The sequence below is a fragment of the Borostomias antarcticus genome (assembly GCF_949987555.1).
Source record: "Borostomias antarcticus genome assembly, contig: scaffold_293, whole genome shotgun sequence".
Classification (NCBI taxonomy): domain Eukaryota; kingdom Metazoa; phylum Chordata; class Actinopteri; order Stomiiformes; family Stomiidae; genus Borostomias; species Borostomias antarcticus.
The window spans coordinates 14,808-41,209 of NW_028176174.1; the positions used below are offsets into that span (position 1 = coordinate 14,808).

Here is a 26,402-nt window from a genome sequence, read left to right on the forward strand (position 1 = left end):
ACTGATTGGGGCCATGACGCTTTCACTGCCTTATGAGCAGGTTAATCCTTTAGCATTTGAGCCCCCGATTGCTCCTCATATTGCAGCAGCAGAAGCAGATGTTTGCATAACACTGGATCGTATGGCAGGGTATTGTCGAAGTGCTTTGATGAAGAAAAATGATCTAGCTATGATTGAAGGCGCTGGTGGTTGGCTGGCTCCCTTAAACTCACGGGAGATGATTACCGGGTTGGCCATGGAGCTGAATATTCCGGTTATCATGGTCGTGGGGATGAAATTGGGTTGTATCAGCCATGCCCTGCTGACCGTAGAAGCGATTATTCGTGATGGAGCCAGTCTAGCTGGCTGGGTTGCAAATCAAATGGGTCCTGATATGAGCCGATATGATGAAAATTTGCAGACCCTGAAAAGTATGATTCCTGCGCCATGCCTAGGAGTTGTTCCTTTTCTCACGGATACCAATGCAGGTAAGGTCATGGAATACTTGGATATCTCATTGGTGCTCTGAAATATACCCGTCGTCTTTGAAGTTGCTACTGTGTTGGTTGTGCTCCCTTGCTACGACGCTACATTCATTAGTTTTCCATTATTATGAAGGCGAGAAAACTACTCATGGAAGTTCCAATACGCCTGCCAATCTCCACTTGAATCCAGTGAGCGTAGCTTCAACATCTCCTCTGCCCTTGCAAGCTCCATTTTGCCACGGTTATATCCATATGGTTATTGATCAAATGTCGGCAAGCTCCTTAAATGACTCCTCTGGCAATTTGATAGCCAGCATCCAGAGCCTTGTCATCGCAGAGGCTGGGGCGGGGTTTTTGAAGATAGTCTGCACATTTATCAATAGGCTCCAAGTTTGTTAGACTTATATTGCTAGCACTGTGTCAGATGACCATGGGCGTTTAGTTAGAATCTTCCATTAGTATCTTCATGGACAGTTATGCCCCACAGCTTTCAATAGCCTCATCCCGTTGTCGTGTAAGCAGTGGCCGGCTTTCCACAGATATTCAAATACATGGATAAAGTTCATGATGATGGCTGCCTTAACTTCCTTCTTTTTCATAATCACGGTAATCAGTTTCCGCTGATGAGGGTGCCCATCAATAACAATTACCCACTGGAGTGTCTGCTCCGGATCTTGCCTGAGCACTTCCTGAAAGATTCTTCTATCACGGCTTCCTCCTTTCTTTCTACACTGGCCACACTCGCTTATTTTTAGAGGGGGAACGGGATTTAACAACGTTGTGCTCTTACGATCTATATATGACCGATTATGCCGTTCGAGGATTGGGTTTTACCTCATAAAAAGTGGCTACCTGTCGATTCGTGTGCGATCTTTCTTCTCTCTCGAACTGATCCGTGTTTGCAGCTCTGTTGACTCTTTTGCTCGTTGTTCTTCCGTGTGCTTCCCTCAACCCTTCTGGGCGCATCACTAGGGCATTACCGTCAAAACTTAGGATCTGCAGGTCTTCTGTTTACTCAATCCAAATTTTGCGCTGTTTGTAAAAAGCCTCAAAGGCTTGAGCCGTATCAGCTAGCAGTTGCATAGCCTGTCGTTTTCCAACCATACGTTGGTAACATCTCACGATGTCGTTTAATCGTTAGATCATAAGAGTGATCCATCACATCACTGACAATTTGTTTCTTCATGCCATCAGAGTACTTGTCAGTATTGAGGTTTAACTAAGCATCCAGCGGGAACATGCGTGATTGCTTCCGCTGGCTGTAACTGCTACGCTTGACTGCGACAGAACCAAACAAGCTGGTCAGTTGTCTGGAGGTATTTTTTCTAACGTGATTTTTTTGCTTACCGACGTTACTAGTTACCGACGATTGCTGCGGTTCATCATTGGCCTGTTTATTCAGATACCTTTGGAGGATAAGGCGCAACACTTCGTTGTCTTCAGTACGGATATAGCTCTCTATGGTGGCATGTTCTTGTTGAAGTGGACTCAAGGTGCTAAATGATAGCGCTAAAATGATCACGAGCTGGCGAGAAGAATGAATAATCGATGGTATTGGTGCATGATGCGTTCACAATAGACGGTGTTATGGAGTTATTGGTTTGACGACGTTATATCACCATAAAACCGTTTCTTTGTTGTTACCTGATATATTGAACACCATGTTGTGTTAGCAGCTGCATTGTCGTATCAAACGAGTAACACCAGTATCCTTACAACACAACTAGTGACTGCAACATTGCTTGCTGTCCCTCCTCACTTTTCGCATATCTGCCTTCACCGGCCTTGCTACACCTGCACATACTTTTAATTATTCCCCTAGGTACCATTGAATTAACCGGCTTGTTTCTGGCGTGCTTTGCTAGGTTGTCAGATATCCACCTGGAATAACTTTTGCCACCATGTATTGATATGAAGAGTATCTATACGCTCGTTTCAAACAAACGTTCGGAATAATGCTATACTGATCTACATCCATACGCGATGTTAACTTTTTAGAGGCCATGGAAGTTTAAATCCCTGACTTCCCTAGGGTGACAGCGTAAATAGTTCGTTAGCGCAACATAATTATGCTTAATCTGGCGGCTATCTACTAGTAAGGCTGGCGTTATTCTCGGGTTTTCAGAGTTTGGTCATAAGGTCGTATCAGCTTAATACATTGAAAATCGTGAAATATTCGACTTTTCTGGAAAGCAAGAAAAGTCAAACATCGCGTGTCCATAAGTAAAATAATATCGAGGATGCGTCATGCCAGAATATAAAGCCCCCCTACGTGATATCAGGTTCGTTCGTAATGAGCTATTGGGCTACGAAGAACATTACGCGAACATCCCTGAAGGTTTGGATGCCACCCCGGATATGGTGGATGCTATTGTCGAAGAAGGCGCTAAATTCTGTGAGCAGGTGCTGTCGCCTTTGAACCGTGTTGGTGATGAAGAAGGTTGTACATGGACTGCAGATGGAGTGCAAACTCCATCTGGATTTAAAGAAGCCTATAAACAATTTGTTGAAGGTGGATGGCCATCACTGGCCAGTGATTCTGAACATGGTGGCCAAGGGCTTCCTCCCTCACTGGGTTTGGTTCTGAGTGAAATGATGGGGGAAGCCAACTGGTCTTGGGGTATGTATCCTGGGTTAAGTCATGGCGCTATGGATACTCTGGAAGCCCACGGTACTGAAGAACAGAAAGAAATGTACCTGACCCGGCTGATTTCCGGTGAATGGACCGGGACCATGTGTCTTACTGAACCGCACTGTGGTACTGACTTGGGTATGTTACAAACCAAAGCTGAACCTCATGAAGACGTAAATTATCGTATTTCTGGCACGAAGATTTTTATATCTGCCGGTGAGCACGACATGGCAGAGAATATTGTGCATATTGTCTTGGCCCGTTTGCCTAGTGCTCCTGAAGGTACTAAAGGTATCTCCCTGTTCATCGTTCCAAAGTATTGTCCTGACGCACTGAGTGAAAGTAACGGTGTAAGCTGTGGCTCCATCGAGCATAAGATGGGTATCCACGGTAACGCTACCTGTGTCATGAACTTTGATGAGGCTATCGGCTATTTGATCGGAAAGCCTAATAAAGGGTTGAACTGCATGTTCACCTTTATGAACTCTGCCCGTCTTGGTATAGGCATTCAAGGCCTTGCCCATGCTGAGATCGCGTATCAATTGGCTGTAAGGTATGCCCGTGATCGTTTACAGATGAGGTCATTGTCTGGGCCCAAGAATCCGGATGGCCCTGCTGACCCTATAATCGTTCACCCGGACGTGCGTCGTATGTTATTGACCATGAAGGCTCTGACGGAAGGTAACCGCGCACTGGTTTATTACACCGCACAAATAGTGGACTTAATGAATAGTCAGGATGAAGCAGTTCGCAAACAGGCAGATCTTGAGCTGAGCTTTTTGACCCCGATTGTTAAGGCCTTCATGACCGAAACAGGGTTTGAAGCGGCTAACCTCGGTGTGCAGTGCTATGGTGGCCATGGCTACATCAGGGAGTGGGGAATGGAACAAAATGTTCGGGACTGCCGAATCTCCATGTTGTACGAAGGAACCACTGGTATTCAGGCCTTGGATCTTTTGGGTCGTAAAGTCCTGATGACTCAAGGTGCTACCATGAAGCCATTTACCAAGGTGATTCATAAGTTCTGTCAGGCACAGTCAGACAATGAAGGTCTTCAGGAGTTTATCAAGCCTTTGACTTCTCTCAATAAAGAGTGGGGTGACCTCACCATGCAGGTTGGTATGAAGGCTATGCAAAACAAAGAAGAAGTTGGTGCCGCTTCGGTGGACTATCTGATGTATTCCGGCTATGCCTGCCTTGCTTATTTTTGGGCCAAGATGGTGCTGACTGCGCAGGAGGCTTTGGCGAATGGCACCACAGAAGAAGGCTTCTACAAGGCTAAAATTCAAACTGGACAGTTTTATTATCAGCGCTTGTTGCCAAGGGCGCAGATGCATAAGACTTGCATTGAGTCAGGTTCGGAAAATCTCTTGGCCATTAAAGAGGAAGATTTTGGCGATGTTTAATTAACGTGAGTTAGACGCTTTAAATTGGGCTACAGTTTTTGGATTTTAAGGACTTTAAGCATATGGATGTTTTTTGAAGAGTGCCCAATGGCTCCTTCGGAGCCTTTGGCAGCAATAAAAGCATTCAAATCACTCTTTCCCTGGAACATGAATATGTACAAAAAGGCTGAAGTCTATGTAGCGTAAGGAATTATTTAGTCGCGCTCACGGTTTCAAGGTATTTTTGTAATGACTCAGACCAAGAATGGCATATCGGTCATGGAGCTATCGAGACAGCTGGGAATCTCTTATAATGCTGTTTGGCACTGAAGTACAAGCTTCTGCAGGTGATAAAAGAACGGGATGACAGTAGTCCTTTGTAGGGACATACAGATGTATGGTTCCTACTGGGGTGGTGAAAAACATGGAGGTAAGCGGGGAATAGGTTCTGAAAGCAAACACTCATTTGTTGCCGCCGTGCAAACCAACGAGGAAAACCTCCAGCTGTGTATGCGGTTCAGCATGGCCACCAGTTTTCGGGAAAAGGAGCTGGAACTCTGGGGGCAAAAGCATCTTGGTGATCATACCTGAGGTGTTGGCGGTGATGGCCTTTATGCATTCACAGGAATAGCCGACGCTGGACACCCACATATAGCGGTGGTGACAGGTGGTGGTCACTAATCGATGGCTAACGAGTCGGTTACGCGGGTCAACGCCATGATCGGGAGCGTAAAAATTATCTGAAAGGCAGTTACCACAATATTAACCAGAAGCATCTTCCAAGATACTTTGCTGAATATTGTTATCGATTTAACTGGCGCTTTGATTGGAAAGCAATGGGGTGGGGCTCTTTTGATACGACAATGTAGCCACTAAAACATCATTGTTTTCGATATATCTGGTAACGAAAAAGAGACAGTTTTATGGAGGTATAACGTCGTCAAACTAATAATCCCATAACACAGTCTCTCGTGGACGCATCCTACGAGAACGTCATGATTATTCATTTTTCTCACCAGTTCGTGATCATTTGGTCGCTATAATTCAACACCTTGAATTAACTGTCCACCAAGAGCATAGCACCATAGAGAGCTATATGCAGACTGAAGGCAATGAAGTGTTGCGCCTTTGCCTCCAAGGGCATACGTATAAGCAGGCCAATGATTAGCCGCAGCAATAGTTGGGAACTAGTAGTGACGGGGAGCAGAGAAACCACGTCAGGAAAATACCCCACCACGTCAACTGATCAGCTTGTTTGATTCTGTCGTAGTAAGGCGTAGCAGTTACAGCCAGCGGGAACAATCCAGAGTGTTTTCGCTGGATGCCCAGTTAAACCTCAATACTGACAAGTACTCGGATGGCATGGGGGGGAGAAATTGTCAGCGATGTGATGGATCGCTCTTATTATCGAATGATGAAACGGCATCGTGAGAGTTGCTCCGGTATGGTTGGAAAACGACAGGCTATGCAACTGGTAGCGGATACGGCTGAAGCTTTTTGGTGTGGCTCTTTTGATATGATAATGCAGCCGTTAAAACATCATGGCTTGCGATATATCTGGTAACGGAAAAGAAACGGTTTCATGTTGATATAACGTAGTTAAACCAATAATTACATAACACTGTTTATTGTGAACGCATCCTGCGCCAATACCATATATTATTCATTCTTCTCTCCAGCTTGTGATCATTTGGGCGCATTATCCAGCGCCTTAATTCATTCTCCAACAAGAGCATGGCACCATAGAGAGCTATATCCATACTGAAGGCAACGAAGTTTTGTGCCTTCTCCTTCAAGGGGTATCTTGATAAGCAGACCAATGATGAGCCGCAACAGTCGTTGGTAACTGGTAACTGGTAGCTACGGTGAGCAGAGAAATACGTCAGGGAAAATATCTTCCGACAACCGACTAGCTTGTTTGGTTCTGTCGTAGTCAGGCGGTGCAGTTACAGCTAGCGGAAACAATCCAGCGTGTTGCTGCTGGATGCTGAGTGAAACCTCAATACTAACAAGTACTCTGATGGCATGTGTGGGAAAATTGTCAGAGATGTGATGGACCGCTCTTATTATCGAACGATTAAACGGCATCGTGAGAGTTGCCCAAGTATGGTTGGAAAATGACAGGCAGTGCAACTGGTAGCAGATACGGCTCAAGACTTTGAGGCTTTTTACGAACAGCGTAAGGTTGTGATTGAGCAAACAGAAGACCTGCAGATCATCAGTTGTGGAGGTAAGGGCCTAGTGATGTGCTCGTAAGGGTTGAGGAAAACAACACGTAAGAACGCGCAAAAGAGTCGCAGAAGCCGCAAATCAGGCTCAGTTCGGGAGAGAAGAAAGATCGCAAACGAATGATACAGGTAGCCACCGTTTATATGGTAAAACTAAATCCTCAAACGGCATAATCGGTCGTGGATATGTAGCTGAATAGCGAAAACGTTGTTAAATTCCGTCCTTTCGCCAGTAATAAAAGAGTGTTGGTTAGTGTAGAAAGAGAGGAGGAAGCCGTGATAGAAGAAGCTTTCGGGGAAGCTCTAAGGCGAGATTTGGAGCAGAAACGGCAGTTGGTCATTGTTATTGATGGGCACCATTAGCAGAGGGAACTGATTACCTGGATTATGAAAAATGAGGGAGTTAAGGCCACCATCATCATGAACTTTACCATGCGCTTTAATATCCGTGGGAAGCCGGTCACTGCTTACATGACAAGGGGGATGAGACTATTGAAAGCTGGGTGGTAGACAGTCCCTGAAGATGCTTAAGGGAGAGTCTGACAAGGTGGCCCGGGAAATACGGCAAAGTGCGAGCAAGAAAGGTTTGATAAAACGGGAGGCTATTGAATAAGTGTACAGACTATCTTTAAAAAACCGTCCCAAGCTCTGCGATGACGAGGAGCTGGATGCTGGCTATCTGATTGCCGGAGGAGTCATTGAGTGAGCTTGCCACCATTTGATCAATGACCGTATGGATCTAACCGGGGCAAAGTGTAGTTTGCAAGGGGCAGAGGCTGTGTTGAAACTACGATCACTGGATTCAAGTGGAGATTGGCAGGTGCATTGGAACTTCCATTAGGAATGCTCTCGCCGTCGTAATCATGGGGAACTAATGAACTGGGCGTCGTAGCAAGGGAACCACACAGGTATGATTTTTATCAAGTAAGTATGGGCGCAAGGTCAGACATTACAGGCTAATTTCATGTTGTAAATAAGTCTTTCATTCAGACTAATTTTATATTGTAACGGAAACTTTGTTGTATGTTAATCGCATTCTGGTTAGTATCCCCTCCTCGCGAGCAAAGAGGTAGGCGGCATGCGTCAACCACTGGTAGCCGGAAACTGGAAGATGAACGGATCTTCAGACAGTATTCGTGAGCTTGTTGGTGGAATACTTTCCGGGCTTGAAACCAAGGCCGAGGTGCTTGTTTTTCCACCAAGCGTATATGTTCAGCAGGTTTGCGGGCTGTTGAGAGGTTCATGTGTTAAGGTCGGTGTACAGAATGTCTCCGATCAGTTGTCAGGCGCCTATACTGGTGAAATCTCTCCTCTGATGGCCAGCGATCTTGGCTGTGAATATGTGTTGATTGGTCACTCTGAGCGTCGCTCTTTGTATGGAGAAACGGATGCGGATGTGGCTGCGAAATTCTGTGCTCTGGTTGATAATGGTCTGGTTCCCGTCCTTTGTGTTGGTGAGACCCAGTCTGAGCGCGAATCTGGTGACACTATGAAGGTAGTTGCTCATCAGATAAACATTGTGCTTCTGGCTGCAGGCTCGGAGCGTCTAGCTAATTTTGTAATTGCCTATGAACCAGTTTGGGCTATCGGTACTGATCTGACTGCAACACCAGAGCAAGCGCAGGAAGTTCATGCTGACATTCGTGCGCTTCTGGCAGATAACGATCCGTTCATGGCGGAAAGAACCCGTGTTCTGTATGGTGGTAGTATGAAGGCTGACAACGCAGCAGAACTGATGAGCCAGCCTGATGTAGATGGTGGTCTGATTGGGGGCGCTTCGATGACAGCTGCTGATTTCAAGGTAATTTGTTACGCTGCGGGCTAGCGATGGAAACCATTATTCTTCTTGTGTACGTGCTTGTAGCTGTTGGCGTGATCGCTCTGATCATGCTGCAGCGTGGTAAAGGTGCAGAAACAGGAGCCAGTTTTGGCTCAGGGGCTTCTCAAACGGTGTTTGGGAGCCATGGCTCAGCCAACTTTCTGAGTCGAGCAACAGCGATACTAGCGGCGGTTTTTTTTGTAACCAGTTTTGGTCTGGCGATAATGGCCAGACAAAAAGCAGATGGTGTTGCTGATGCTGGTTTACCTTTTATTCCGGTTGAGAAGATTGTATCCGGCAACGACGCACCTTTTTCAGTAGATGCTTTAGAAAGTACTACTGTAAGTGATGCTCCTGTGTTAGAGCCTCAACCATCCGAGAGCAGCGGCTCTGGAAATATTAATTGAGATTTAAATCTTATTTATTTATAAATAGTGCGGATCCATTGTTATGACGCCAATTCATTAGTCCGCCATGATTACGAAGGCGTGAGCATTCCTTGTGGAAGTTCTAATACGCCTGCCAATCTCTACTTAAATCCAGAGAGCGTAGCTTAAACACAGCCTCTGTCACGCAGGAACTACACTTTGCCCGGGTAGATCCATACGGACATTGAGCAAAGCTGAATTTTTGCTTGGTTTTTGAAAATAGCCTGCACAATTATCCATGGCCTCCAGTTTTGTCAGATCTTTCTTGCTCGCACTTTGCCGGATTCCCCGGGGCCACCTTGGCAGACTCTTCCATGAGTATCTTCATGGACCGTTCTGCCATCCAGCTTTCAATAGCTGCGTCAACCTTGTCGTGTAAGCAGTGGCCGGCTTTCCACAAATATTCAAGTACATGGATAAAGTACATGGTGATGGTTACCTTAACCCCCTTATTTTTCATAATCCCGGGAATCAGTTTACGCTGATGATGGTGCCCATCAATAATAATGACCAACTGCCATTTCTGCTCATGATCTCGCCTGAGCGTTTCCTCGAAAGCTTCTTCTATCATGGCTTCCGCCTTTATTTCTACACTGGTCAACACTTTCTTATTCTTGGATGGAGGACGTAATTTAACGTGAGTTAGTAGTTACAATTTTGGCTACAGCCCTTGGATTGTAAGGCTTTAGGCATAGTGATGTTTTTTGAATAGTGCCAAATGACTCCTTCTTAGTCTTTTCCAGCCAATAAAGTACTCAAATCATTCTTTTTCTTTAACATGAATATGTACAAAAAGCTGAATCCTATGTAGCGTAAGGGATTATTTAGTCGAACTCACGTTAATTTGACAACGTTGTTGCTATTCATATTCATGACTGATTATGGCGTTCGAGGATTGGGTTTTATCGTATAAACGGTGGCTACCTGTGGCATTCTGTTTGCGATCTTTCTTCTCTCTAGGACTGAGCCTAGTTTGCAGCTTCTGCTAACTCTTTTGCGTGTTCCTTCCCTTTACCATTCTGGCGCATCACCAAGCCATTACTATGAAAACTGAGGCTCTGCACGTCTTCTGTTTGTTCAATCTCAACCTGCGCTGTTCGTAAAAAGCCTCAAAGTCTTGAGCCGCCTCCACTACTAGTTGCATAGCCTGTCGTTTTCCAACCATGCGTTGACAACATCTCACGATGTCGTTTAATCGTTAGATCATAAGAGCTATCCATCACATCAATGACAAATTTTTCCTCATGTCATCATAGTACTTGTTAGTATTGAGGTTTAACTGAGCAATCCCGCGGTAACACGCTGGATTGCTTTCTTTGGCTGTAAGACGTCTAACTACGACAGAACCAAACAAGCTGGTCAGTTGTCTGGAGGTATTTTTTCTGACCTAATTTATCTGTTCACAGTTACTACCAGTGACCAATGATTGCTGAGGCTATTATTGGCTTGCTTATCCAGATACCCTAGGAGTAGAAGGGCAACATTTCGTTGCCTTAAGTCTGTATATAGCTTTCTATGGTGCCATGCTCTTGTTGAAGAGTGGATTCAAGGTGCTAAACAATAGCGGCCAAATGATCACGAGAGGGGAGAAGAATTAATAATCGAGGGTATTGGCGTAGAATGCGTTCACAATAAGACGGTGTTACGTAGTTATTGGTTTGAGGAGGTTATATCACTATAAACCAGTCTCTTTTTCGTATCTGATATATCTAAAACCATGATGTTCTAGCGGATGCATGATAGCACCAAAAGAGCCGCTCATATCTTGCTTAGACTACTTGGAAGAGTGCTGACCAGAATGACAAGTTGGTTCAGAGTTAAGGACGTAACGTAACCAATAAATTTTTGGAATAGTTTAGGTTGCATAAGACAACCTCTACGACTCGGAAAGTAGTAGAAGCGTAGTCTTCCTAACCATTAACTGACCCTTGGTCGACTCTGGAGGTGAAACTTAGAGAACCTAGAAATTCTCTATATTTACACCATAGTGCCTAGATGTTCCTAGGTTATGCTCAGCGCTGGCACTAGCAATGCCATTTCCCCGTCAGTGCTGGTACAGTGCCTAATTTAGCTGATTTTACGGTTTATTAAACCCTGTGAGGTAACTACTGAGCCTCATTCTCAGTGTCCTTCAAGCTACAGACTCGTAAAGCGCTTCACCAGCACTTTCAATGTCGTTGCCTTGCAGTTTACAGAAATTTTCCGTAGGCGCACAGTATACTGGGAAGATGGGGCGTTCACCACGACCCGCCCCGGGGTTTTAGAGTTTTAACCAATTTGCCTTGGTGGGGGAAAATTCCGGAGCTGGAGGATTCCTGCACCGGAACTACTTATGAACACATACCCACTCCTTGTTAATTGATGCCTACTCAAAGCGGCGCAGCTGCGTTGCCAGCTGTTCAGCTGTTTGTAGGTGTGCGTTTAATATCTGTGCCGTTACAGTGTCGTCCGCCTGCCTAGCCAGTTTGATGGTTTGTCTTGCTGTCTGGGCGAACATCTCACAGGCCTTGGCAATCGCTTCTGCATTTTGGTAAGTCTCTTGGGCTTGAGGGTCTTCAATCCGAGAATACTCAAACAGCTCATTGTAGTCTGACGGCACCCGGCGACCGAACAAGCTGATGCGTTCGGCAATTTGGTAAGCCGGAGGGAACGGTTGAACGGTCTGGTTTTGGCGCGCATGGTATTGGCCTGCTTGATAGGCCGCTTCCGGAGCGGCGGCAGCCAAGAGCTGGGCAAACTCAGCAGCCCTAGCGCCTTGGCTATTCCACTGGGCCGCCTTTATTTGGTTCACTACGGCCTGCTGTTCGCTGTACACGGTAATCAGCTTTTTAGCCAGTTCTTCTTTTCTGGCAGGGTCAATACCGGTCGCCGCTTCTTTCATTTTTGAGGCAGTCATATTGATAATCTCAATGGCAAGCTTTGGATGCCGGAACCAGATGTACGCGCTGTTAATACTGAGCACATCAGCGAACCTGTTTGCTATCGGCAAGTGGATCATTACCCATAAAAAGCTGGCTTATCGCTTAGTGCATCATAATAACATCGTCAATTCATCATAATTCCAGTGAATTAAACTATAGCAATGTCTTTTATTTTTTATTTTTTTTTTTGAGACTGTTAAATTCTTAAAAAATCCTAAGAAAGAACTTGAAGCATTAAAAGGTCAGATCCAGCAAAAATTGTCCTGTTCCGGTTGTCCGGTAGCACCAGACGACAGCCATTGGCTGATGTTCAGAACAGATTGCTCAGCAGCTCAGCTGGAAACCCCCTGTTTTGTAAAAATTCGTGTTGCTCGGTGATCTCCCGTTGTTTTGTCGGACGCTTGTGACCGAACTTTCGTTGGCGTACGGACTTTGCCAGTTCCTGCCAGTTAATGTCTGCCGCTTTCAGGGCATCCACGATAATGTTTGGGTCAATACCTTTTTTTTTCAAGTCTATGGCGATGAGGGAAGGGCCATGACCTTTGCCGACCCGGTGTTGAATAAAGCCTTTCACATACCGCTCGTTACTTAGCAGACGTTCTTTTTCCAGCCGGTCGAGCACGTCTAGGATGAGTTCATCATCATTGGAGAGATAGGATAATTTTTGCGCCAGCTCATCGTGCGAGTAATTTTTCTGCACTAGCAGGTTCATCGCTGCATGTCGCAGCATGTTGGCAGTAACTTCAGACATAGATATTCTCCTGCGGACTTGAGTGCCATGTACGTTAAGTCAGGATAACTCCTAGGTTGACGGACGACTCTCCTCGTCCGGAACGGACCTTGGGCTGGGTTTCGATTATCCATCGATGAACTATGAATAAGTTGTCGTTCATCGACATACCCTTGCGTTGAAACACTAAGTCCCGGTGTTACTTGCACCGGGCACCTCCCCACATCCACGGTTGATCGTCACGTCCGTTGGCGATTGACCCGCTTTTTCGACGTAACCCGAATAACCGACTTGGTGTTTTCGGTACAGAAGGTGTACTGGATGATGCTGTTTTGGTCTACCGACTCCAGTTTGACGTCAAAGCTCCATAGGCGACACAGGTGTTTCAGGAGTGCATGGGTACTGTCCCTGTCCAGCGGACGATTATGGTGCATGTAATGGCGCAGGGTTAACGAGCGGTCGCCCCGGACATTCACGTTGTAGACTTGGATGTTGGGTTCTTGGTTGCCCAAGTTGTATTGGTCGGCTAGGTTTTCCCGCAGCTGACGATACCCCTGATCGTCATGAATGGCATTCACTTCTAGGTAGGGGTTGATGTCATTGTCGTCAATACTGAACAGGCGCATGTCCCGCATGACTTGGGGAGACAGGTACTGAAGGATAAAGCCTTCGTCCTTGAAGTTTTGCATGGCAAAGTGCACCGCTTCCAGCCAGTCACTGCCGGCCAAGTCTGGGAACCATGCTCTGTCCTCGTCCGTAGGTTGTTCGCATAGCCTGCGAATGTCCCTAAAGATGTTAAACCCCAGCGTATAGGGGTTAATCCCGCTGTACCCTGGATCGTCAAAGGTCGGCTGCAACACGACACTGGAGTGAGAGTGCAGAAATTCCAGAATAAAGCCTTCGGTAATCAGACCTTCATCGTACATCTCATGCATCAGGTGGTAGTGCCAGAAGGTCGCCCAGCCTTCGTTCATCACCTGGGTTTGCCGTTGAGGGTAGAAATACTGGGCCACTTTACGCACGATGCGGATGATCTCCCGCTGCCAAGTCTCCAGCAGCGGGGCGTTTTTTTCAATGAAGTAGAGGAGGTTCTCTTCTGGGTCTTTCGGGAACCGTTCGTCCTGTGGTTGTTTCTTTTTCTCGCTGCCTGGGCTGGTTGGGATTGTGCGCCAGAGATCGTTCAGGTTGCGCTGGATGTACTCTTCCCGCTCCCTAGAGAGGGTCTGTTCTTGCTCCGCCGACACCGGGGCTGGCCGGATATAGCGGTTGACTCCATGGTTCATCAGGGCATGACAGGCGTCCAGTATCTCTTCCACTACCGATACGCCGTGTTTCTCTTCACACTGGGCAATGTAGTGTTTGGCAAACAGCAGATAATCAATGATGGCACTGGCGTCAGTCCACTGCCTGAATAGGTAGTTGCCTTTAAAAAAGGAGTTGTGGCCATAACAGGCGTGGGCGATCACTAGGGCCTGCATGGGCATGGTGTTCTCTTCCATCAGGTAGGAAATGCATGGGTTGGAGTTGATGACAATCTCGTAAGCCAAGCCCATCCGCCCCCGCTGGTAATTCTGCTGATTGTTGAGGAACGTTTTGCCATAACTCCAATGGTTGTACATCAGGGGCATCCCCACCGATGAGTAGGCATCCAGCATCTGCTCCGCGCTGATCACTTCAATTTGGTTTGGGTAGGTGTCCAGCCGGAACCTCTTGGCAAGTCTGGCCAATTCACGGTCGTATACGTCAAGCAGCTCAAAGGTCCATTCGGAACCGGTGGAGAGTGGTTTCCTTCTTGTGGTTCTCTTCGTTGCCTGGGTTTCAGATGCCAACATGGGAGCCATCCTTTTTTTCAAATAGACGCTGAAAGGTGGGACAGATATCAGAATAGCTGTGTATGTGCTGCATGGCGCAATGATCCTGGTAGGATTTGGCAATCGCTGTGTATTCGTGCCAGAGGTTCTGGTGGTGCAGGTCGGTAATCTCCACGTAGGCGAAGTACTGACCAACTGGTAACAGCTTGTCCATTATGATGTCATAACATTTTGTGGAGTCTTCGCCCCAGTTATCCTCGTCCGATGCTTGGGCAGTGTAGATATTCCACTGGCTGGGTGGGAACGGAGGTTGAATGATGTCATTGGTGAGTAGCAGGGCTTTTGAAACAATGGTGCCGTCTGGTTCCCGGGTGTCGAAGAAGTTGTGTTCATCACATTCACGGGCTTCACTGTGGTGTCGGATGAAGACTACTTCCACGGTTTCGTAGTTGAGTTCTAGGAACAGGTAGAGCAGCAATAAGAAACGCTTGGCCATGTCCTTGATCTCCTTGGTCATGGAGCCTGGAACATCCATTACGCAAAACATCACCGCCTTGTTGGGAAGCTGGGGGACTTCGGCCATGTTATTGAAGCGCAGGTTAAAGTCGTCAATAAAAGGCAGACGTTTCAGTTTCTTGTTAAGCGCCTTAATTTCCTCCTGAAGGGCGGTGGCTGGCTGTTGGTCGGCACTGTCCAGACTCACTTACATCGCCCTCAGTTGTCGTTTGATGGTATGGATGACCTTTCGATCTTTGCCGGGAAGGGCAATGCGACAGGCCTAGGAGGCCCGCAGCGAGCACTTGACATTCAGATGGTATTGGGAGTCGCCGGTGGTAAAGCCTGCCCGGTGCATTTGATAGTCAATACTGTCTTTCAGCTCTTTCCGCCGCAGGTTGGGCAATTCAAGATCATCAAAGAGGCACTCTAGGAATTCGTTCCGGTTGATCTGGAACACAAGGTCGTCCGCGCCTTCGCATCTGTCACTGGTCTGGCCATCACCGGTGTCTAGACCACTGCCCACAGGTGGTCGCTGAATGCGATCACCACGGTAAAACGCGTGGTTGCCGAGGTTAACATGGCCATGGTGTCCCCATTGGCTGTGGTGGAAAAAAGGTTCACTGAGGTCTTTCCTGTGTAAGGTGACGTCACTGACACTGTAAACGTTGGTAACGGGACGCTGGTCAATGGCCTCCTGTACAGCGGCTTTGACATGATGCCGGTAGGGCTTCAGAAACCGTTGCCGGTTCAAGGTGCTCTTTTTTCCCCCATTGAGGCGCCGGTCGATGATGAGGCTCATGATGACCGCTCTCCCGATAGCTGCCAGTGCTCGGTGGATCAGCCCTAGTCACAGGGCTGGGGAGATGGGCCAGCTTTATCGCTGGTTGGTCATGGCCTAGTTATTGGGATTTTCGCACCCGGATGTACCATTCGGACAACAGGCGCACCTGCTTTTCGGTATAACCATGAACCACCATGCGGGAAACGAAGTCAGCGTGTTTGCGCTGATCCTCCTGCGACCCTTTGGCATTGAAGGAGATGACCGGTAACAGGTCTTCTGTATTGGAGAACATTTTCTTCTCAATGACGGTGCGCATTTTCTCGTAGCTTAACCAGCTGGGGTTTCCTCCATCGTGATTGGCCCTGGCCCTCAGTACAAAGTTGACCACTTCGTTCCGGAAGTCCTTAGGATTGGCGATACCGGCCGGTTTTTCAATTTTCTCTAGCTCTTCACTCAAGGCACCGCGGTCAAGAATATGCCCGGTATCCGGGTCGCGGTACTCTTGGTCCTGAATCCAAAAATCGGCGTAGGTGATGTAACGATCGAAGATGTTTTGGCCATATTCTGAATATGACTCTAGGTAAGCGGTCTGGATCTCCTTGCCAAGGAACTCAATGTACTTGGTAGTCAGGTATTCTTTGATAAAGGCTAGGTAACGGTCATGAATCTCTTCCGGAAACTGGTGCTGCTCAATCTGTTGCTCCAGTACATAAATAAGATGCACCGGGTTGGCCGCCACCTCCGTCGGGTCGAAGTTGAACACCTTGGATAGAATCTTGAAAGCAAACCGGGTGGACAGCCCGTTCATGCCTTCATCCACCCCGGCCATATCCCTGTATTCCTGCAACGGTTTGGCATTGGGATCGGTATCTTTCAGGTTCTCTCCGTCGTATATCTTCATCTTGGAATAGACGGATGAGTTCTCCGGTTCCTTGATGCGTGACAGTACAGTGAACTGCGCCAGCATCTTGAGCGTATCCGGGGCACATGGGGCCTCTTTGAGCGAGCTGTGTTCGAGCAACTTCTCGTAGATATGAACCTCCTCGCTGACTCGGACACAGTACGGTATCTTCACAATGTTTACCCGGTCGATAAAGGCTTCATTGGTCTTGTTGTTCCGGAAGGACTGCCACTCTGACTCATTGGAGTGTGCCAGCAGAATTCCCTCGTAGGGAATGGCCCCCAGCCCCTCGGTACTGTTGTAGTTGCCCTCTTGAGTTGCGGTAAGTAACGGGTGCAATACCTTGATTGGCGCCTTGAACATCTCCACGAACTCCATAATACCTTGATTGGCCCGGCACAACGCCCCTGAAAAACTGTAGGCATCGGGGTCATCCTGGGAGTACTCTTCCAGCTGGCGGATATCCACCTTGCCCACCAAACTAGAAATGTCTTGGTTGTTTTCATCCCCTGGCTCGGTTTTGGCAATGGCTATCTGGTTCAAGCTGCTCGGGTACAGCTTGACCACCCGGAATTTGGTGAGGTCCCCACCAAACTCGTTAAGCCGCTTTACCGCCCATGGGGACATGATGTAATTGAGATAGCGACCGGGAATGCCGTATTCCTCTTTAAGAATGGCACCATCTTCTTCGTGGTTGAAAAGCCCCAGTGGTGACTCAAACACCGGGGAGCCCTTGATAGCATAAAACGGCACTTTCTCCATCAACTGCTTCAGCTTTTCGGCTAAGGAGGATTTACCCCCACCCACAGGGCCAAGCAGGTAGAGAATCTGCTTTTTCTCTTCTAGGCCTTGGGCAGAGTGTTTGAAATAAGAGACCATCTGTTCAATGGCCTCTTCCATGCCATAAAACTCTTTGAATGCTGGGTAGTGTTTGATCAATTTGTTGGAAAAAATCCGGCTTAGCCTAGGATCTCGGGCCGTATCAATCACTTCCGGCTCACCAATGGACTTAAGCATACGCTCAGCGGCATTGGCATAGACCGAGGGGTCCTTCTTACAGAGTTTTAGGTATTCAAGCAGGTCCAGTTCTTCCTGTTGAACCGCCTCGTATCGTTGCTGGAATTGCGCAAAAATGGACATAGTAAACGATCCCAACGTTGTGGAAAGGGGAGAAGGGAGCAATCAACCAAGAATCGGATGACTCCAAATGACAGGGGCCACGGCCAATAAAAACCGCCTTAGATCTGATGGACGTATGCTATTAGATAATACCGAAAACTAGGCCATAAATGAGCGACCGGTGCCTGTTGAATGGATTGCGATTCAATATCACGGTAAAAACCGATTCTACACAGACGTGTAGCACGTCAAGCAAATCAGGACCGAATGAGGCTTCAGAAATTATGAAAACACTACATTCTTTTTCGATAGCAACCTCTTATACCTAGATCTGATATGTAGTAGTTGCCTATCAAATGATTATAAATCACGCAGCTCTGCTGCTCACAGGCTATGGCAATCTGGTGCTCAATATTCGCAGGATCAGCACGAGCCTCCACCTCCTGTTGAATAACCGCGGGAACATCCACGTGCAACGCCCTAGCTTTCCTTATCAAATCAGCAGAGAGGTAGGTTTCAAATGCAACACGGCTTTCGTGACGTTTTTCGGAAACACGCTAACACTCCTCATCTATCATTTGTCGCTTAATTGTAGCAGCTTGAGTATTGATGCCCTAGAATACTACATATAGATGGCTTATACTCATTGTTATGATCAAGTAGTTCCTGACACTTGATAGAGTCGTCTTATCCAATCGTTTCTCTTCAGATACAGTCTGGCTGCAATAATCCAGATATGAATGGATACGGTTATTGGTGTAGAACAGGGTATAGTCCACAACATCAAGCTAAGCTTCTTTACGGTTATCATAAAGGCTATGGGCTGAATGGCCACGCTTTCGGAAAACCTCTCCATGACTGCATTATCCTAGGCGTTTCCTTTTTGGCTCATGCTGCAGATCATATGGAATTTTTTGAGCTCTGCCTGACAGGTATGAGAAGCCTGCTGCTTCCCTGATCTGACTGGTGTAGTTGCCCTTAGCTGAGTTTTCTGGTCCTGTAAGCCATTCGTACGCCTAGAGAGGCAGGTCTGTTGTCATTCTGAACTAAATGGCCCAACCGACCACTGACCACTTTACGGGAGTACAGATCGACGACTGCTACTAGATATAACTATCCATCACAAGTTCATATGTAGATTAATGTCAACTACCCAAGCTTTATTGGGTGGAGGTACCTAGAATCCTCAGTTGAGAAGATTCTTAGCTCCGGGGTATTTATGTTTACTGTCTGCCATCACCCTGAACTTTCATGTCTTACGGAAGATTAAGCCGGTTTCCTGTATCAGCCTGCTTCCTTATGAAAGCCAGCATCATGCCTCAGTACTCACAGGGCTAGGAACATGCGACGTTAACCATTCTAGCCGTGTGTAGACTCACAAAGCTGCTTCATGTCGATAAGCAAGATGCGTTTTTCGACAGATTGCTCTTGCTTGTGGAGACAGCTCTGCGGCTATCCATAAAAACCGCTCAGACTGACTTTCAGCACCATAGATAGGTGAGAGACCTAGTAAGCTTTCTTAATCTCCGGCCTCAGTTGCTTGATCAAAAGCTGTTCAGTGGTAAGGATTTGCTTACCTGGTTCAAGAAAAGTTTGATCCTTCAGATCTTCCCAAGCTTTGACCAAACGTCTCAGAGCTTCCAACAGGGATATCCAATGTACGAGCAAGATCATGGTTACTATGGTCTTCTTAAAAGGTCAGATTAACAGCTCTCTGCTTAAACCCATGAGAGTAGCTTTCCCTTTTCTTGGGCATCGTGAAACTCATTTGCATGCACTGTATTGTTCTAAACGAGGTGCCATGAGTCATTAGCCTATCGCATGCTTTTGTAGTAGGAAGTAGAAGTCTCTTCCAATATGAAATGAGCCTGAAGGGAAGCCTTATTTCCAACATGAAATGAGCCTGTAATGTTTGATCTTTCGCCCATTATTACTGGATGAAAATAATAATGGTGCGGCTCTTTTGATACGTCAATGCAGTCGATAAAGCATCATGGTTTTCGATATATCCGGTAACGAAAAAGAGACGGTTTTATGGTGATATAACGCCGTTAAGCCAATAATTATATCACCACGTTTCTTGTGAACGCATCCTGCGGCAATACCCTAGATTATTCATTATGATCACCAGCTAGTTCTCATTTGGACGCTACCATTCAGCACCTTGAATCCACTCTCCAACACGAGCATGGCATCATAGAGAGCTATATCCATACTGGAGGTAACGAAGTGTTGCGCCTTATCCTGCAAGGGTATCTGGAAAAGCAGGCCAATGATGTGTCTCAGCAATCGTCGGTAACGAGTAGCAGCAGTGAACATAGACATTACGTCAGGGGAAATACCTCCAGACAACTGACCAGCTTGTCTAGTTCTGTCGTAGTTAGGCGTTGCAGTTACAGTCAGCACAGCATCCAGCGTATTTACGGCGGATGCTCAGTTAAACCTCAATGCTGACTAGCACTATGATAGCAGGAGTAAAAAAATTGTAAGCGATGTGATTGATCGCTCTTATGATCGCACTATTAAACCACATCGTGAGAGTTGTCACGGTGTGGTTTGAAAACGACAGGCTATGCAACTGGTAGTGGATACGGTTCAAGACTTTAAGGCTTTTTACGAACAGCACAAGGTTGTGATTGAGCAAACATAAGATTTGCGATCCTCAGTTTTTACGGTAAGGTCCTAGTGATGTACAGGAAGGATTGATGGAAGCAACCAAGAAGAACGCGCAAAAGAGTCAGCATAAGCTGCAAACTAGGCTTAGTCTTGGAGAGGAAAAAGATCGCAAACGAATGGCACAGGTAGTGGCCGTTTATACGGGAAAATCAAATACTAGACGTCAGAATCGGTCATGAATATGGATCGGAAGAACGACAACGTTGTTAAATTCCATCCTCCAGCCAAGAATAAGAGAGTGTGGGCCAGTGTAGAAAGAAAGGTGGAAGTCGTGGTAGAAGACGCTTTTGATTAAGAGCTCAGGCGAGATCCAGAGCAGAAACAGCAGTGGGTCATTGTTATTGAGGGGCATGCTTATTAGCGGGAACTGATTACCAAGATTATGAAAAAGAAGGAAGTTAAGGCAATCATCATTATGGACTTAATCCATGTACTTGAATATCTGTGGAAAGCCGGTCACTGCGTACCTATTGAAAGCTGAGTGGCAGAACGGTCCCTGAAGATACTCAGAGGTTAGTTTGACAAGGTGGCCAGTTGAATTCGGTAAAGTGCTGGCAAGAGAGGTCTGACAAAACGGAAGACTATTGATAAGTGTGCAGACTATCTTCAAAAAAGGTGTCTATGACTATGCTACGATAAGGCGTTGGGTGCTGGCTATCCGATTGCTAGTGGGGTAATTGAGGGAGCTTGCCGCCATTTGATCAATGACCGTATGGATCTAACTTGGGGAAGGTGGAGTTTGCAAGGGCCAGAGGTTGTGTTGAAGCTACGTTCACTGGATTCAAGTGGAGATTGGAAGCGTATTGGAACTTCCATAAGGAATGCTCTGCCGTCGTAATCATGGGGGCTAATGGATGTGGCGTCGTAGCAAGGGGACCACACCCCAAGCGGTTGTAAACCATCTTACGAAAAGAACGTCCATGGAGGCAGGCACGAACCTGATGATCACCATAAACGTCGTCAGAGGTATTGTCTGTTTCAGATGTAAAAAATGTATGGAGGAGGTGATGGCTCAGGGCCAAACATATGCTATAGTGCACGATGCAGGCAGGTCAGCCTGACTTTCCCGTATTACTTTGAGATGTTTTAAGTCCTTTTGCAGCCAGAGCCTACAGAGGCAGCATATTGGCTGCGACCACAGTCGCATTGCTAGCTGCCGCTTCCCATTGCATAAACATCCTTCGCTTGACATCCTATGTAAGCGCTTTATCCATGATTCCTTTAATTGATACTGACGCTGCAACCCATCATTTGTTCATCTGGTACCAATCATAATTTGATGCTGATTAACCAGCATCTGATATGGGTCAAGCCACCAGAGGAAATTATCAGTAGGTAATAAACAGAGGGTTATCGAGATATAGTCGTAATTGCTTCTGTATTGCCAGCATACAGCGCATATATGCACACAAAAAACACCCCATGACTCCGAGTTATGGGGTGTTTTTTGTGCGCCTTCTGACCTTGTCAGTCAGTTAGCTTTCTCACATCTTCACCAGAATCAAGCGTTAGCGCTTCACGCGCCATGCTCTGACAATGTTCATAGTTAAGACCACGAACTATGGCCTTAACAATCGGTATCGCAGGTACACTGGTTGACAGTTCCTGAACCCCAAGACCGACCAGAATTGGTACAGCGGTAGGGTCACTGGCCAAGTTTCCGCAGATGCCAGTCCATTTGCCTTCTTTATTGGCAGCCTTCACGGTCATATCGATCAGGCGTAACACTGCAGGGTGCAAGCCATCGATCCGGGCAGCCAGTTTTGGGTGGCCTCGGTCAACGGCCAAGGTGTACTGGGTCAGGTCATTGGTACCGATGGAGAAGAAGTCCACTTCTTTGGCAAAGTGATCAGCCAGCAATGCAGCGGAAGGTACTTCAATCATAATACCTACCTCTATAGTCACACCAGCCTTTTCCTGCTCTTCCTGAACCAGTTTTTTCACAGCCCGGAACTCATCCATAGAGCTGATCATCGGGAACATGATGCGAGCATGACCTGCATGAGAAGCCTTGAGAATTGCACGAATCTGTTTACGCAACATGGTTGGGCGGTTAATACCGATACGCACACCTCGCTCACCCAAGAATGGATTCTCCTCTCTTGGCAGAGGCAGATAAGCCAATTGCTTATCACCACCAACATCGAGAGTCCGGATAATGACCGGGCGATCTTTACCCATGGAACCCAAAATGCTTTCGTAAGCTTTCACCTGCTCATCCATAGATGGCTCGGTGATACGCTCCATGTAGAGAAACTCGGAACGCAGCAGACCGATCGCTTCTGCACCCATTTTGACCGCTTCCACAGCATCATCTTGGTTAGCGATGTTTGCAGCGATCTCTACATGATGCCCATCCTGAGTAGCCGCTGGCTGGTCAGCTACTTTCAGCGCTGCCTCATGTTCGGCTGTAGCACGTTCCTGTCTGGCAACCGTTCGGGCAATTTCTTCCTGCGTAGGATTAACCAGCATGTACCCCTTGTTGGCGTTGAGGATTACATCAGTGCCGTTGTCGTATTGCCGGACACTGGCCGGTACATTCACCAAGTAAGGAATACCCAGAGAACCTGCTAGAATAGCCGCATGGGAAGTTGGGCCACCATACAGTGTAACGATACCGATAACTAGGTGTCGGTCCAGAGTTACCACTTCAGAAGGAGTAATGTCTTCAAGGCAGAGGATAGTATTCTCCGGTAGCTGATCAGTGCCACCCTCAACACCCATGAGGATGCGAAGAACCAGAAGACCAACATCTTCTACATCAATGGCACGGGCAGCTAGCATCTGGTTATCCAGCCTGCGCATTTCACTGGCTTCAGCCAAGAAGCTTTTGTGCCAAGCCCACATGGCGCTTTTGCCCGATGCAATTAGCTCCCTAGCACGTTCATTGATTGCAGGATCTTCCAGCAGCTCCTGATGAGCAACAAACACCCCCGCATGGCCACCGACGCTATCTGTCTCCATGTTAGTAACCAGCTGCTGCAGGGATGCCTGTGCTTTCTGGATACCGTATTCAAGCTGGCCCAGTTCATCACTGACACCCACTCCCTCTTCAGGGTAGTTTGGCAGTTCATGGACCAGATGGTGCAACTTACCAATCGCCATTCCAAGCGCAGCCTTTACCCCCCGCAGACGACCATCAGCACCTTCTACCGGTCCAAGCAGTTGAGCTTCTTCTTCCATTGGCTCATCAGCACCAAGGATAACATCCATAACAGGTTCACCAAGGCCACTGCGAAAACCGTCCAGAATAGTTTCCATAGCATCTTTGGCATCAGGGCCGGAAACGGTAATCTGTAAATTAGAACCGAGCACAGTTTGCAGGCCCATCAGAGCGGTCAAGCTGTTAGTTTTGCATTCTTTACCGTTATCATTGTTCCGGATAACCACTTCAGAAGTGAAGCGCTTGATAATCTGGATCAGAGTTGCAGAAGGACGTGCATGAAGGCCAAGAGGGTTCTTCAGTACAAAGTCTTCTATCAGAGTAACACTGCCTTGATGCCTGTAGTTACTCTCAGTGGACATAGCCTTCTTAGGTTCGGCCCCAAGAGCAAATACGTTATCTTGCCACGCTTTTACTTCAGTACGGGGATTTACAGCCACACCTGTTTCACCGGTAGTTATCATAATGGCCGTCTGCAGACTGGTAGCCTTGGCTCCCACAAACTCAGAATCAAAGGTCAGCAGCTCTTGGCCAACAGACACTTTGTCGCCTATTTTGACTTTTGCTTCAAAGCCTTCACCACGCAAAACAACAGTATCAATACCCACATGGATTAATACTTCCACACCTGAATCTGTTTTGATCGCCACGGCATGCTTTGAGTCATGCAGCTGGCTGATAGTACCGGCGCAAGGCGCCAGTACTACAGAGTCTGTTGGATTTATCACAACACCGTCACCGATCAACCTACCCGCAAATACCGGATCAGCAGATTCCTCAATGGATAACAGCATTCCAGACAGAGGAGCTACAAGTGACAGTTGGCAATGCTTGGCCTCATTTTTGAGGAGAGTCATGCAGAAACCTCAACATTGGAAAGATCGTCCGTCACCGGGATCTTTGTCATTTCATAAGCAATCATTTCAGCCTGATGGCCTACGACGATCTGCAGGTTCTTGTCCCCTACACGAACCACCGCCGGAACACCCAGTGCTTTAATACTGGCATCACTTACACTGGAAGCATCTTTCAGTGTAAGACGCAGGCGAGTGATACAGGCATCAACATGAGTCACATTCTGATGACCACCCAAGGCCTTCAGGCACTGACGGGCAAACAGAGTGTTATCAAATGGTTTAACCTCAACTTCTTTTTTCACTACTCCTGCAGGAACTGGTGCTGGAGCTTCCTGAGCCTGACCAGGCAACTGAATAGAGCTCAGATCTTCACTGGCAGCAATCTTTTTCATCTCCCCAGCAATGATTGCAGCCTGCAGACCAAGAATAACCTGCAGGTTATTCTCATCAACACGGATCATACCGTTAGCTCCAAGCGCCTTGACGATACTCTCGTTTGCAATCGCAGGGTCTTTCATGGTCAAACGCAGGCGTGTAATACAGGCATCAATATTAGTAACGTTTCCCAGCCCCCCAATAGCTTTAATGAACTGTCTGGCCTTGTAAGCATTGTCACTCATGCTATGCATACCAGTAACAGGTGCGGCTTCTACTGCATTGTCGTTTTCATCTTCACGCCCAAGTGTTTTCAGATTGAAAAGCTTGATACCAAAATAGAAGACACATAAGTAGATGGCCGCAAATACCAGACCAATGGCGACCAGAGTCCATGGGTTAGTTGCCAGCCCCCAGTTTAGCATCATGTCGAACAGACCGGCTGAAAAGCCAAAACCGCTCAATACGCCCATAGCATTGGTCACAACCAGAGAAACCCCGGTTAGTACAGCGTGAGCTGCGTAGAGGCCGGGGGCTAGGAACATGAACATGAATTCTATGGGCTCAGTAATCCCAGTCAGGAAAGCAGTTATGGCAACAGAAAACAGAACACCACTAACCTGTGCACGACGGCTCTTGTCGGCAGTCAAATACATAGCCAGTGCCGCAGCAGGCAGACCAAACATCATGACAGGGAAGAAACCGGTCATGAACACCCCAGCAGTTTGGTCGCCGGCAAAGAACCGAAGCAGGTCACCATTCACAATTTTACCGGCAGCATCGGTGAAATCACCAAGACCAAACCAGAAATGGGAGTTCAGAACGTGATGCAGCCCAAATGGGATCAAACTACGGTTAAGAGTACCGTAGACAAACTGACCAACAGGACCAGAATTGGCAAGGCCGTGACCGGAAGCATCAACACCATTCTGAATTGCTGGCCAGATATAGCCGCATGCCAAGGCAATTGCGAGCATGAATAACCCCGTCATGATGGGTACTAGACTCTTACCGCTGAAGAAGCCAAGATATGCTGGCAGCGATACCTCATGAAATCGGTTGTAGGAGTGGCCTGCTACGATACCGCTGATGATACCACCAAAAAAGGACATATCGATATCAGGATTAATGGTCGCAGTGGTTGCTGTCAAGATGAAAAAGCCAATAGCACCAGCGATGGCTGCAGCACCTGCACCATCAACTGACAGACCAACAGCAATACTCATGGCGAACAGGAGTGGCAGATTACTGAAAATCGCGTTACCTGCCTGCGCCATAAAGGGAATATCCAGCAAGTCAGGCTGGTTCAGACGGAGCAGCAAGGCTGCTACAGGAAGAACGGCAATAGGTAGCATCAGCGCCTTACCGAGTTTCTGCAAGTAACACAAGATGTTCATGATTGATCAACCATTAATTCTTCATAGTGAGAGGGTCTAGCTGTGTGTCGCTAAATCTTACTGATTTATTTTTCAAAAAATAAAACCCTCAAATAACTTGACTCAGATCATAATTAGAAGACATTTACTACCCATTGAGCACATTACAAGCGTCCTTTATTTTTCATTAAAAAATAAACAAGCCGTGATGCAAAGCATCACAGCTCCTTTGAGCAGA

At 47.1% G+C, this 26,402-nt stretch overlaps 4 protein-coding genes across 4 annotated transcripts; 1 reads left to right on the forward strand and 3 right to left on the reverse strand.

Annotated features, from left to right (window-relative positions):
- Nucleotides 1–3,323: 3,323 nt before the first annotated feature.
- LOC311328731 (3-methylmercaptopropionyl-CoA dehydrogenase-like) lies at nt 3,324–4,502 on the forward strand (the record flags this gene model as incomplete). Its single annotated transcript, XM_084462653.1, has 1 exon — nt 3,324–4,502. The coding sequence occupies one exon, from the start codon at nt 3,324–3,326 to the stop codon at nt 4,500–4,502; it is 1,179 nt and encodes a 392-aa protein (XP_084318779.1).
- A 7,685-nt stretch (nt 4,503–12,187) lies between these two features.
- On the reverse strand, nt 12,188–12,607 carry LOC311328732 (regulatory protein RecX-like; the record flags this gene model as incomplete). The annotated part of the gene is made up of 1 exon (XM_084462654.1): nt 12,188–12,607. One exon carries the CDS (start codon nt 12,605–12,607, stop codon nt 12,188–12,190), a length of 420 nt encoding a protein of 139 aa, XP_084318780.1.
- A 239-nt stretch (nt 12,608–12,846) lies between these two features.
- LOC311328733 (uncharacterized protein YcgB-like) lies at nt 12,847–14,953 on the reverse strand (the record flags this gene model as incomplete). The annotated part of the gene is made up of 2 exons (XM_084462655.1): nt 12,847–14,467; nt 14,559–14,953. 2 exons carry the CDS (start codon nt 14,951–14,953, stop codon nt 12,847–12,849), a joined length of 2,016 nt encoding a protein of 671 aa, XP_084318781.1.
- Nucleotides 14,954–24,409: 9,456 nt separating this feature from the next.
- LOC311328734 (PTS system N-acetylglucosamine-specific EIICB component-like) lies at nt 24,410–26,185 on the reverse strand (the record flags this gene model as incomplete). The annotated part of the gene is made up of 1 exon (XM_084462656.1): nt 24,410–26,185. One exon carries the CDS (start codon nt 26,183–26,185, stop codon nt 24,410–24,412), a length of 1,776 nt encoding a protein of 591 aa, XP_084318782.1.
- Nucleotides 26,186–26,402: the final 217 nt, after the last annotated feature.